At 50.4% G+C, this 13,488-nt stretch overlaps 1 protein-coding gene across 3 annotated transcripts in view; it reads right to left on the minus strand.

The window, feature by feature from the left end:
- The window catches only part of PLEKHM1 (pleckstrin homology and RUN domain containing M1), a 55,450-nt gene that overhangs the window by 11,049 nt on the left and 30,913 nt on the right, over nucleotides 1-13,488 (minus strand). For all 3 annotated transcript variants that reach the window (XR_011468010.1, XM_070389982.1, XM_070389983.1), the window contains 3 exons: nucleotides 9,056-9,320; nucleotides 4,768-5,688; nucleotides 2,187-2,332 (listed from right to left, as the gene is read on the minus strand). Coding sequence is in view for 2 of the 3 variants with exons in the window: in XM_070389982.1 (XP_070246083.1) it covers nucleotides 2,187-2,332; nucleotides 4,768-5,688; nucleotides 9,056-9,320 (1,332 nt within the window). In the remaining variant the exon portion in view is untranslated. The remainder of the gene's footprint in view (nucleotides 1-2,186; nucleotides 2,333-4,767; nucleotides 5,689-9,055; nucleotides 9,321-13,488) is intronic.

Consider the following 13,488-nt stretch of genomic DNA (forward strand, 5'->3'; position numbering starts at 1 on the left):
GAATGGGAGTTGCCATCAGATTCTGTGGGTGCCTGTGTGGTCCAAGCGTCTGTCCGCTGGCCCCGGGGGATGGGCCAGGGCCAGAGGAGACTGTTAGGCCAAGGCTGCTCTTCCGGCTTCAACCAGCATTTCTCACCTCACTGGTATCTCCACCTTTCCCCATTTCCCAGAGCCCCGAGGAACCAGCCCCCAGCCGACAGGCATCCCACTGGCAAAGGCCTGGTGAGTCAGTGACTCAGGTCAGACTGCTGTTGCCCAGCCCGTCCCACAACTCAGCCCCAGGCTTAGGGTGAGGCCCAGATGAAATAACACGCAGGAATGCGCGCTGGAAACTGCCAAGTACACAGACAGGCATGAGCTTTGAGCTCTCCTGGGACTGTTCCTCCCCCACGGCTGTGGAGGAGACAGACAAAGGGAGAAGCTCCAGGCTTGGGCTGACATCCTGCCAAGTGCCAGCCAGGCCTTGCACAAGTGGGTCAGCCAGACAGTGGACAAGGGGCCCCTACCCTGCCAGCCTGCCACTTTCTATTCTGAACCTTCCTGTCTTTCCCAGGTCTAGCATCTTTGAGAGTTGGATGCTTCCTGACCTTAGGTATGCCAAGGGAATTGTTAGAATTTTCTAGTTGGAAAAAGGAAGTGGCACCAAAATTACAGCAGTGAATAGGGAGACGGCTCAACAGAGGCATCTGGACGTTGTAAACGCTGAGGGTGTTTTATGACCAGAGGGTTCTTTGTACTTGTGGTCATCTTGAGGTTTACTTTTCTCCATGTAGTTAGTTAAGTACATAACACCGAGGGCAGGGGTGAGGATGAGGTAACCAATAAAAAGCCAAAGTGAAGCTAATGTTGGGACTTCTCTAAGCTAATGTGGTCCAGTGGTGAAGATTCTGTGCTTCCAATGCAGGGGGTGCCGGTTCGATCCCTGGTGGGGAAACTAAGATCCCATATGCAACACGGCCAAAAAAAGAGAAAGAGAACCAAAGTGAAGGTAACAGGTGTTTTCCATCCCCAGCGGGTGGAGGCCAGGGTGGTACAGGTTCCGAGAATTATGTTCTCTGGGCTCTGATGGGGACATATGAAGAGACAGCATGGCTGGCAGGCCTGGGTCTTGAGAGAAGTTTCCTCTGTTTCTGTGTCTTAACAGAAATCTGTGCCTTTGGGAGAAAGCCGAGTCCACACCTCTTGAGGCAGACCCTGACCGAATGAATTAGGGGCAGAAGGTGAGGCCCTAGGAAAGGGAAGGGGCACCATCTAAGTGACTGGTGGGTTCTGTTTCCTTTAGTCCTCACTGCCCGGAGACAGACACTGTAATTAACCCCCCTTCACGGACAAGGAGCCTGGTGGGCTGCCGTCTACGGGGTCGCACAGAGTCAGACACGACTGAGGCGACTTAGCAGCAGCAGCAGCAGCATGGACAAGGAAACGGGAAGCAGAAGAGTTTGCTCAGGGTAACACAGCTATGTAAGTAGATAAGCTCAGCTGAAGAAGAGGAAAATCTGAAAGACTGCAGAATGCATCATATTTAAAAGCATTTGGTGAACATCAAAAAGTATCTAAGATGTAATACTAACTGAACAAACATGTTATAAAGCAGTATAAGCCCAGAATGATTCCAAATGTAACAAAAAGTAGACGCCTGTATGCCTGGAAAAGGTTGACTGCTCCCAGGGGAAGTGTAGCAGCTGGTTGGCCCATTCATCCATCCATCCATCCATTATCTACCCAACTACGTTCATCCATCCACCCATCTATACATCCATCCACATATCTACCATCCATCCATTCATATCCATCCACCAAGCCACCCTTCAACCCATGCATGCAACTACCCACCTAACCCATCCATCCATCCTCTATATCTAATCTATTCTATTATTTCTGCCTATCTATCTATGCTGGTGCTCTAAGCAGTTTTATCTGTGCCCATGGGGAACTACAGTGAACCATCCTGATTCCTACCTGAGGACCAAGGCAGGGATGGACAGAGCTCTGCCCAGGGGCTGTAGACCAGCACCAAATTACTTTCTTGGTCAGCTCCCCCACATCATGGAGCCTAAACTAGTGACCCTGGCTTCTCTAGAGCCAAACTCCCCCAAACATATGAATGGCAGCAGCAAAGAGGAGCGAGCCCTTCTCTGTCACTCAGCAGCGCTGTATGGCTATGACAGGCTGGGCTCAAGACTTACCAGGCGCTTGGTGAGGTCCCAGTTGTGGATGATCCTGGCCGGGATCACTGAGACATCGTCTTGATGGCAGATGTCACAGTAATAGAGGCCAGAGAAGGCACAGAGCTTGGGTCGCACAAATGAGAAGCCGATCTGCCGGGAACAGCCTGCGGAGAGGAACAGGGGGAGGGTGAGCAGCAGTGGGGCCAGAGTCAGCTCCTGAGCAACACAGGAGCTGCCGAGGCAAAGGGCCTGCTAGCTAGGGAACGCGGCCCGATTAGAAAGGAGAGCATGAAGATAAAAACAACCGCCATTCATATTCCCACCAATCAGAATCAACTCTGGTAATTAACCTTTATGACAAAACACTAAGAATTATTGTCACTGTTTCCCAGCTGAAGAAACTGATGCACAGAGAGGTTAGGAAACCTGCTCACTCACACCACGAATGGGTGCACAGCTGGAGTCAAGTTTGGGTCAGGTTGGAGCAGAGCCCGCGTTCTCTTATTCCTAACTGCCTCTGTTCAATGTTTCCATGGCTTGTCCACCAATCCCAGCCTCCGCTAAGCTCACCCCTCCACTGGGGCCCAAAAATGGAAGCAGGGAGTCAAAGTCTCGGCAGGGAGCTGGGGACATGGGGCTGGACATAGAGGTGGTGGACATGGCCTGAAGCCAGGGCCTGTTACCTCGGGATGGGGCACAGGGCCCAGCTTCAGTCCCTCTGCTGGAGTCCCCCAAAGCAGGGGACAGAAGGGATCAAAGTAGGGTGTGCCCAGGGCACCAGAGGCAGGGCTCAAATCCTGAGCACAGGCCCTGCCTCCTACAGGGCCAGGGGGTGTCCCTTCAGCCTCCTGGAGATTAGAAGGGCTGGTTCCTTGGTGTATGCGCTGTCTCATTCTGACCCTCACTGAATTTTTGCAAGGTTCCAATTCAGCTACTATTTGCTACTTTGTGGGGTTATTACAAAGTTTAAATGAGGTTTTGAAAGTAAACTATGAGATATAAGCCAGATGTCAGAGGCTGGTGGCCTGGCCACAGAGCTCTGTGGGCAGAAAGAAGGCCCAAGCTCCCCAGTTTCAGTCTGGCTGGCTTGGGGCTGGTGGGGGTGGGAGGGATAATGGTGGCAGGTGTGGGGAAAGCTGCCTGCTAGCATCCACATCCCCAGTGGGGAAGCCCTCCTCCTAGCCCTGGGGGCCTGGCCTCCTCTCTGAACCTGGAGCCCGTGGGTTAAAGGGCAAAGTGTGAGTGTTAGGGGCTGGCAGGTGGGGGAGGAGGGCAAGGGGTGAACAGGGGCTTGAAGACTTTTTTCTGCAAGAAGCTCTGCTCTGCATAGCTTCTCCATCCTCCGGGGGTGGAAGGAGGAGGGGGACCAACCACAGACCACTTCCTTCAGATGCTTGAAGCAGGCTTTCCCCTCCAGTCCCACATGCTCCACCCTGACGGGACGGCTCCTAGACGGCGCACAGCTGCGTCTCCCCGTGCAGCAGGGCCACCTCCTCACAGTTCAGCTGAAAGGCCCAGGCTGAAGGAAATGGGTGTCTGGACTGAGGAGAAGACCTAGAAATGGGATGTGAGCAAGGGAGTATCATGCAACCTTGAAAGCACGGGAGTGGAGAGGCCCTGTGGGTGCCTGGCTAAGAGCACAGGTTCTGGGGCCACTAAGTCCTCTTCCGGCTCCACCATCGCTCGCTGTGTGAACCTGGGACAGGACTCACCAGTCCTGTGACTCAGTTTCCTCAGCTATAAATAGAGACAAATCCCAACGGGGTTGTTGTCAGGATTAAATGAGACAATCCAAAGAAAGCATCTGGCCCAGTGCCTGGCATGGGAGGACTGGATCTGATGATGCTAATGACACAGCAGATGTACTGACGCAGAAGAATGTGCTAACATATTCCTAACTGGATTAAAGCCAAGCTGCAGAACAATAGATATAGCTGAGCTGTCTAAAATCGTGGCCACAAGCCACAGGTGCCCATTTAAATATATTATTAAAAAGGATTTCCCAGGTGGCTCAGTGGTAAAAAATCCGCCTGCCAGTGCGGGAGACCCAGGAGCCATGGGGTCGAAGAAGCCCCTGGGTCGAGAAGATCCCCTGGAGGAGGAAATGGCACCCTACTCCAGTATTCTTGCCTGGAAAATTCCATGGACAGAGGAGCCTGGCGGGTTGCAGTCCACGGGACTGCAAAGAGTCAGACACGACTGAGCATGCACACACACACATTATTAAAGCCAAATGAAAATTCACTTCCTTCCACACCAGGAAGCCACACGAAATATGCAGTAGCCACACGTGGCTTGTAGCTACGCTACTGGATGGCACAGATTCTAGAACATTGTCATCGTCACAGAAAGTTCTGTTGGCCAGTAAGTAGTATGAGCCTATTTTTGTAATTAAATACCTGTGCACACTTGTAAAAGCTTGCAAAAATATTTGAAGCCCTGGCTCCAGAAGAATATAATATGATCATGGAACAGCCTAATTTGCTGCAACATCCCCGAGGCAGTATGGGGGCGCCTGTGGGGAGCAGGAAGGAGTGCAGAGCCTAGAGCAGGAACCCCAGTGCGGGCAGGCTGGAGGTGGGGGACAGGGAGTCAGCACCTGCACAGAAGCAGCCCTGGGAGTCGAGGCCTTTCTCTGTGGGGATGGCCACCAGGTACTGCAACAGGAAGCCGTTCTCCCGCGTGGCAAACTTCAGCACCTCCTGACAGCTTTCATCCAGACTGCCACCGAGGGTCACCGCCTCCTCGGCCGTCTCCAGGTAGGACGCCAGGACCTTGCGTAGCACGTCCCTCCACAGGGCAGCCTCCTCGGCATTCCCGGCCTGCAGCTTCAGGATGGCCTTGGCCGTAATGATTTTGAAGAAGGCTGGGCCCCCGAGGCTCGTGTCCGGCAGGATATCGCGGATGGTCTCGACTCCGTGGCTGTCACTTAACATCTTCTCGTTGTTTCTCACGCGGAAGCACTTGAGGGACTCCAAGGACAGGGAGAAGATGTAGGGCGTCCACGTGCGGTCCGTGTACAGGTAGAGAAGGGACTCTTTGATAGCGTTGGGCTCAGGCACCTGGGAGAAGGACCAGTTGAACTGCAGGCCCTGGGGGGTTTCAGCCTCTATGTGCAGGTCCAAGGGGGCGGGGTGGCCACCCTGGGGGACCTCTGGGGGGTCCTCGGGCTCCTCTGGGTACTGGATGGTCACCCAGTCGTCCTCCTGTAGGGGCCGGCACTTCTGCAGCACCTCGCGCACCCGGTCCAGCCAGTCCTCGGCTTCATCCCGGGACGAGGCGCGCAGGGTCAGCTTCTTGCCAGAGAAGAGCAGCTCAAAGCGGCCGTCGCTGTGGGCCGGCCCCACGGACTCGCAGCGCAGCAGTGAGCAGGTCTCCACGCAGGTGCGCTCCTTGCCGCTGAGGAAGAGGCGCAACTCCAGTGGGGAGAGCTCGCAGAAGAATTCCTTCCAGATTCCCATGGCCCCCCGCCGCTCCACTGTGCCCAGCTTCAGGAGCCCCCGGAATGGGTTGGACAGCCCTGCAGGCAGAAAGAGGCGCTTTAGATGATAGGTCTGCCCCTTCGCCACCCTGGATAATATCCGGGGCCCGAGTCCTGTCGTGGGTGTGGACTCTGTGACCACCCGGAGAACATAGGCCACCGCCGGCTGGATGGGAACGTATTTTGAGAGCCTCCCTCCTACCCTCACCCCAGCTGATGACTGCATTCTTGAATTTCACTGAGAAAAGAAAAGCACTTCAACAATCACCTCCATGTGCGCTTCACTACACCCCTTCCAGCATCTGCACCCACACTCTGAGTCCCGTCGCTGGGGATGAACTGACTGTGCTTCTGTCTGAGGCCACCCTCCCATCTGTGCAATTGTGCAGGGGGTCCCCCCACCACCACCCCGCCTACTCAAGGACAAGGACGTCTCTCCAGCAATCTTTTCTGCCCCTCCTGCGTCACTGTCTTCTCCCTCTCTCCTGGATCATTCCCATCAGCCCACAAACTCGCTGTTATTTCTCCCAGCATTAAAAATATCTCTCGACTCTACTCACATCTCTAATTACCACCCTGGGTCTCTGTCCCCTTTACAGAAACCCCCCTGAGGAGGCGTGGGAATGTCTCTGGGACTCCCTCCTTCTATTCTTTCTTGAACGTCCTCCGAGCAGCCTTCTGTCCCGAGTCCACAGAATCTGCCCTTGGCAAGGCTACCAGGCCCTCCTTGTTGCCAAGTCCTAAGGCTAGTCGTTGGTTCCCATCTGGCCTGGCCCATCAGCATCACGGCACACAGCAGAGCCCCCCTTTCCTGGGGTCTTCTCTGCCAGCACTGGTCCCCCTCTCCTGTCTCCCAGATGCTCCCTCCTCTCACTGGCCTCTTCATGGAGGCCCTGGGCTTGGCCCTGGTTCTCTTCTCTACTAATACCCACTTTTCCAAGCTGGTCTTCCCTGGTCTTGGGGCTTTATGCCAACAACTCCTCAGTTTTCATCTCCAGCCTGGACCTCGCCCTTGAGCTTTAGATTCCAATCTCCATCTGCTCCGTGTATGTCTAATAGGCTTCTCAAAGTTGACACGTCCAAAAACGTGTTCCTGATTCTCCCACTCCAAACCCACTTCTCTCCTGATGTTCTTCGTCTAGTAAAATGGCAAACTTCATCCTCCCAGATGCTTGGGCCAAAAACTTGGGAGCTATCCTTGATTTTTTTTTTTCCTTTCACACCCCACATCTAATCTATCAGCAAATCCTCTTGGTATACCCAGAGCCTTTCTCCACTTCTCACCGCCTCCACCACTCTCACAGGGGCTTGGTCCACCATCATTTCTGGCTGGGCTTATGGCTGTGGCCTCCTGACTGGTCTATGTCCCCCTGAAGCCCCTCAAGAAATGAGCCAGGATGACTCCCCTGGAGAGTCCCCAGAGTCAGATCACGTCTCTCTCAGAGCAAAAGCCAACGTCCTTACTGTGGCCCACGAGGCCCCCATCACTCTGACCTCATCTCTAGCCACCCCCTTCCCATCTCCTCTGTTCCAGCTACTCTGGTCTCTGCTGCTTACTGGACACATCAAGCATGTTCCTGTCGCAGGGCCTTTGCACACGTTCTCCCTGCTTGAAATACAACGATCGCCTTGTGCCTCTCTCCCCACCTTTCCAGTCTCCTCAAATGTCACCTAATTTGTGAGGCCTCCCTTGGCCAGCCTTTATTTATTCACTTTCTGGCCGTGCTGTGCAGCTTGCAGGATCTTCATTCCCTGAACAGGGATTGAACGTGGGCCCCAGCAGTCAAAGTGTGGAGTCTTAACCATTGGACCATGAGGGAAGTCCCTGGCCATCCTTTATGAAACAGTACCCTGCCCACCTCCCAGTTTACTATTCCCCACAGGAATGATCACCCGCCCCACTATATGTTTACTTGTTCATCTGCTTATTTCCTGTCTCTCACACTAGAATACAACTCCCATGAAGATAAGGACCTGGCCTGGTTTCCTGTTGTGTCCCCAGCACCTAGAATAGCACCTGGCACATCGCAGGTGCCCAATAAGTATCTGTTGAGTAGGGAGTGTGTGTACCACACACAGCCCAAGGCTCCCTGATCCCTGGGGGCTAGCCATCTTCCTGAACAAGGGGGTCCAAAGGACACACAATTCTCTCTCCCAGCTTGGACTAGCCTTAGAGATTTCAAATCATTGTGTAGGGTCTTCCTATCCTTCCGGGTACCTGATGATACAGGCATAAAGCACACCTTCTCTGGTATGGTTGTAACCATCACATGCGCTGAAAGAAAAACCTAAGAGGAGGTGGCATGGAAACCAGGGCTGTGCCCAGACTCCCTGAACCAGGGCCCCAGAAACCCAGCCAGCATCCTCTGCTGCTGCTGCTGCTGCTGCTAAGTCGCTTCAGTCATGTCCGACTCTGTGCGACCCCATAGACGGCAGACCACCAGGCTCCGCCGTCCCTGGGATTCTCCAGGCAAGAACACTGGAGTGGGTTGCCATTTCTTTCTCCAATGCGTGAAAGTGAAAAGTGAAAGTGAAGTCACTCAGTCCGACTCTTAGTGTCTGACTCCTAGCGACCCCATGGACCGCAGCCTACCAGGCTCCTCCGTCCGTGGAATTTTCCAGGCAAGAGCACTGGAGTGGGGTGCCATTGCTGCTGGGTCACTGCAAACAGAGAATGAGGCGACAAACAGACTGACCCTAGCACACACTTGCACATTTGTTTGTTTCTGAGGGTTACAGAAAAATTAGGTTATGGTTGTTCAATGCTTTACGGAATTTCATAGGATGTGGAGGTCGAGCTGGCCTCCTTGTGAACTGCACACAGAGGACACTGAACAAACGGCAGATCTGAAAACCCCACCAGAGCTGCTAAATAAACCATCTGCGAGAAGGGCCTTAGGGAGGAGCAGCTGGAACATCTGAGCCTTCAAGAGGCGGGCGGGGCTTTCCTTCTGGGGTCATACTCCTAAGATTATTTTATGTATCTTACATATAATCTATGGATAATCATTAAGATTTACAGGAGAGTTTCAGGGAAGTTATTTTCCATTCTCATGTATGAAACAGTACTCGTGTACTCTGCAGGCAGTTTTGAGCATTACTGTCTTAAGAGTTTGAGAGTGGATGTATCTGTGTGGCTGATTCACTTTGCGGTACACCTGAAACTAACACGGCATAGTAAATCAACTATATTCCAATAAAAATTAAAAAAAAGATTTTATGAGAAAATACAGTACTCTTCCCGAAATGCCTTCCTGAATTACTCTGCAAGGGTGCTCCTTATTACATTTTGGGATGAGGTTTTTCTTGGGAGAAGATACCACCCAATCAGTAACGCAAAAGAACTGCTGTCCGAAAGGCACTGCTCATGCGCAGTGCGGCACCGGAAGCCCGCAAAGCTGCCTACCCATCTGCCGTCGATGCACCACCCTGAAGTTCCTGTGTTCCGGTGGCGGCAGGGCGGCCCTGCTTCTCCCGCTTCCTGGGGAAGGTGCGCAAGCTTTGTCTAAGGCCTCCATGGAGCAGCTTCGTCTTGGTTCTTGCACAAGGAGGCCAGGCCTTGACTCAGGAATCTCTCTGGGAGAAGCTGTGGCAGCATCAGAAGGACTCTGTCTGGGCTGTTCCCGGGGAGGCCGGTAGAAGTCATCTTCTGAGATCCAGCTCTTGCTTTTCTATTGGGAAAGAAGGAAAGGCAGGTTCGTTTGTTTTTAAAAACACCTTTATTGAGACACGATTCACACCATAAGATTAAACCATTTAAAGTGTATAATTCAGGGACTTCCCTGGAAGTCCAGTGGTTACGACCCTGCCCTTCCACTGCAGGGGGAGTGGGTTCCATCCCTGATTGGGGAACTAAGATCTAGCATGATGTGACCAAAAAAAAAAAAAAAAAAAAAAAAGTGTGTAATTCGGTAGTTTTAGCATATTCATCGGAGAAGGCAATGGCACCCCACTCCAGTTCTCTTGCCTGGAAAATCCCATGGACGGAGGGCCCTGGTGGGCTGCAGTCCATGAGGTCGCTAGGAGTTGGACACAACTGAGCGACTTCACTTTCACTTTTCACTTTCATGCATTGGAGAAGGAAATGGCAACCCACTCCAGTGTTCTTGCCTGGAGAATCCCAGGGACAGGGGAGCCTGGTGGGCTGCCATCTATGGGGTCGCACAGAGTCGGACACGATTGAAGCGACTTAGCAGCAGCAGCAGCAGCAGCAGCAGCAGCAGCAGCATATTCATGGAGTTGTGCAACCATCAGCACAATCTATGTTTAGAACATTTTCATTGTTCCATAAGGAAGCCCCATCAGCAGCCACTCCCTGTTTACCCTCAACCACTCCAGTTCTAGGCAGTCAGTAATCTACTTTCTGTTTCCATGTGTGAGGACTCGGTTGTGTCCAACTCTTTGTGACCCCATGGACTGTAGCCTGCCAGGCTCCTCTGTCCATGGGATTCTCCAGGCAAGAATACTGCAGTGGCTTGCCATTTCCTCCTCCAGGGAATCTTCCTAACCCAGGGATCAAACTCACCTTTCTTGTGTCTCTGCATCACAGACAGATTCTTTACCCCTGCACCACCTGGGAAACCCCCTCTGTTTCCTTGGGTTTGCCCATTTTGAATATGTATAAACGAAATTTAACAACATGTGGTCTTTTGAAACTGGTTTCTTTCCCTTAGCATGATGTTTTCAAGGTTTATCCATGTCCTGGCATGTATCATTACTTCATTCCTTTTTATTACCAATTAATATTCCAATTATGGATTTATCATGTTTTATATATCCACTCCTCAGAGGATGGACATATGAGTAGTTTTGTGCTTTTTGGCAATTATGAATAATGCTGCAGAGAACCTTGATGTATAAGTTTTTCTGTGGATGCATGTTTTCTATTCTCTTGGTACACACCTAGGAGTGGAATTGATGGATAATATAATAACAAAAAAGATCTCAATGACCCAGATGACCATGATGGTGTGATCACTCACCTACAGCCAGACATCCTGGAATACGAAGTCAACTGGGCCTTAGGAAGCATCACTACAAACAAAGCTAGTGGAGGTGATGGAATTCCAGCTGAGTTAGTTCAAATCCTAAAAGATGATGTGTGAAAGTGCTGCACTCAATATGCCGGCAAATTTGGAAAACTCAGCAGTGGCCACAGGACTGGAAAAGGTCAGTTTTCATTCCAACCCCAAAGAAAGGCAATGCCAAAGAATGCTCAAACTACCGCACAATTGCACTCATCTCACACACTAGTAAAGTAATGCTCAAAATTCTCCAAGCCAGGCTCCAACAGTACGTGAACTGAGAACTTCCAGGTGTTCAAGCTGGATTTAGAAAAGGCAGAGGAACCAGAGATCAAATTGCCAACATCTGTTGGATCATAGAAAAAGCAAAAGAATTCCAGAAAAACATCTGCTTCATTGATTATGCTAAGCCTTTGACTGTGTGCATCACAACAAACTGTGAAAAATTCTTCAAGACACGGAAATACCAGACCATCTTACCTGCCTCCTGAGAAACCTGTATACAGGTCAAGAAGCAACAGTTAGAACCGGACATGGAACAACAGACTGGTTCCAAATCGGGAAAGGAGTACGTCAAGGCTGTATATTGTCACCCTGCTTATTTAACTTATATGCAGAGTACATCATGAGAAACGCTGGGCTGGGTGAAGCACAAACTGGAATCAGGATTGCTGATATCAATAACCTCAGATATGCAGATGACACCACCCTTATGGCAGAAAGCTAAGAGGAACTAAAAAAGCCTCTTTTTGAAAGTGAAAGACAGTGAAAATGCTGACTTAAAACTCAGCATTCAAAAAATGAAGATCATGGCACCTGGTCCCATCACTTTCTAGCAAATAGATGGGGAAACAGTGGAAACAGTGAGAGATTTTATTTTCTTGGGCTGCAAAATCACTGCAGATGATGACTGCAGCCATGAAATAAAAAAGACGCTTGCTCCTTGAAAGAAAAGCTATGACCAACCTAGACAGCATATTAAAAAGCAGAGACATTACTTTGCCAACAAAGGTCCGTCTAGTCAAAGCTATGGTTTTTCCAGTAGCCGTGTATGGATGTGAGAGTTGGACCATAAAGAAAGCAAGAAAGCTGAGTGCCGAAGAATTAATGCTTTTGAACTGTGGTGTTGGAGGAGACTCTTGAGAGTCCCTTGGACTGCAAGGAGATCCAACCAGTCAACCCTGAAGGAAATCAATCCTGAATATTCATTGGAAGGATTGATGCTGAAGCTCCAATACTTTGGCCATCTGATGTGAAGAACTGACTCATTAGAAAAGACCCTGATGCTAGGAAAGATTGAAGGCGGGAGGAGAAGGGGATGACAGAGGATGGGATGGTTGGATGGCATCACAGACTCAATGGACATGAGTTTGAGCACACTCTGGGAGTTGGTGATGGACAGGGAAGCCTGGCATGCTGCAGTCCATGGGGTCACAAACAGCTGGACACAACTAAGCAACTGAACTCAACTGATGATAACTACGTCTAACATTTGAGGAATTTCCAAGCTGTTTTCCTAAGTGGCTGTACTATTTGACCTTCCCACCAGCAATGTATGAGGGTTCCAATTTTTCCACATCCTCTCCATCATTATTATCTGTATTTTTGATTATAGTCAGATGAGTGTATGGCTATAATATGCAGTGCACACTTATGCTTTTTATTTGCATTTCTCTGATGTCTAAAAACACTGGGCATGTTTTCATACGCTTATTGGTCATTTGTATATTTTCTCTGGAGAAAGGTCTATTCAAATCCTTTGCCGATTTTCAAATTGGTTTATTTGTTCTTTTGTCGTGTTATGGGTTGAACTGTGTGTGTCCCCCCGACAACCCTGCAAAAGATATGCTGGAATCCTACCCCCCAGTACCTTAGAATGTGACCTTATCTGGAAAGTAGAGTTGTTGCAAATGTGTTAAGATGAGGTCATACTGGGGTACAGTGGGCCCTTCACCCAATGTGACCGATCTACTTATAAGAGGAGAAAAGAGAACACGCAGAGAACACCGAGCCAAGCCAGAGATCCAGAGGGAGAGCCCCGTGTGGTGACAGGGGCAGGGCCTGCAGTGATGTGTCTACAAGCCGGGGAGTGCCCAGGGCTGCTGGCGACACTACAGGCTGAGAGAAAGGCGTGGAACAGATTCTTCCTCAGAATCTCCTGAAGGAACCAACCCTGCCAGCATCTGGACCGTGCACTTCTGGCCTCCAGAACCATCAGATACACCAGTTGCCCCTTATCTATGGTTTCAGTTACCCACAGCCAACTTAATTTGCCATTAAGTGGCAAATTCCAGAAATAAACCATTCACAAGTTTTGCACTGTGACCCTTCTGAGTAGTGTAATGAAACCTCTCATCGTCCTTCTCCATCCTGCCTGGGACGTGAATCACCCCTTTATCCCACTATCAGTCACTTCATTAGTAGCCCTCTTGGTTATCAGATCGTCCACCGTGGTATCACACTGCTTGTGTTCATGGAACCCTGATTTACTTAATAAGGGCCCCAAAGCACAAGATGAGTGATGCTGGCAATTCGGATCTGCCAGAGAAGCCGTAAAGTGCTTTCTTTAAGTAACACAGTAAAAGTTCTTGACTAAATAAGGAAAGAAATAAAGGATATTCAAAAGTTGTTAAGATGTACGGTAAGAAAGGGTCTTCTATCTGTGAGATTATGAAGAAGGAAAAATAAATTTGTGCCAGCTTTGTTGCTGCACCTCAAACTACAGAAGCTATACCCACAGCACATGAATAAGTGCTTAAAGTTAAGATGGAAAAGGCATTACATTGGTATAGTAAGATATTCGGGGGGCTGAGAG

Source organism: Bos mutus, chromosome 19 (genome assembly GCF_027580195.1).
Source record: "Bos mutus isolate GX-2022 chromosome 19, NWIPB_WYAK_1.1, whole genome shotgun sequence".
NCBI lineage: Eukaryota > Metazoa > Chordata > Mammalia > Artiodactyla > Bovidae > Bos > Bos mutus.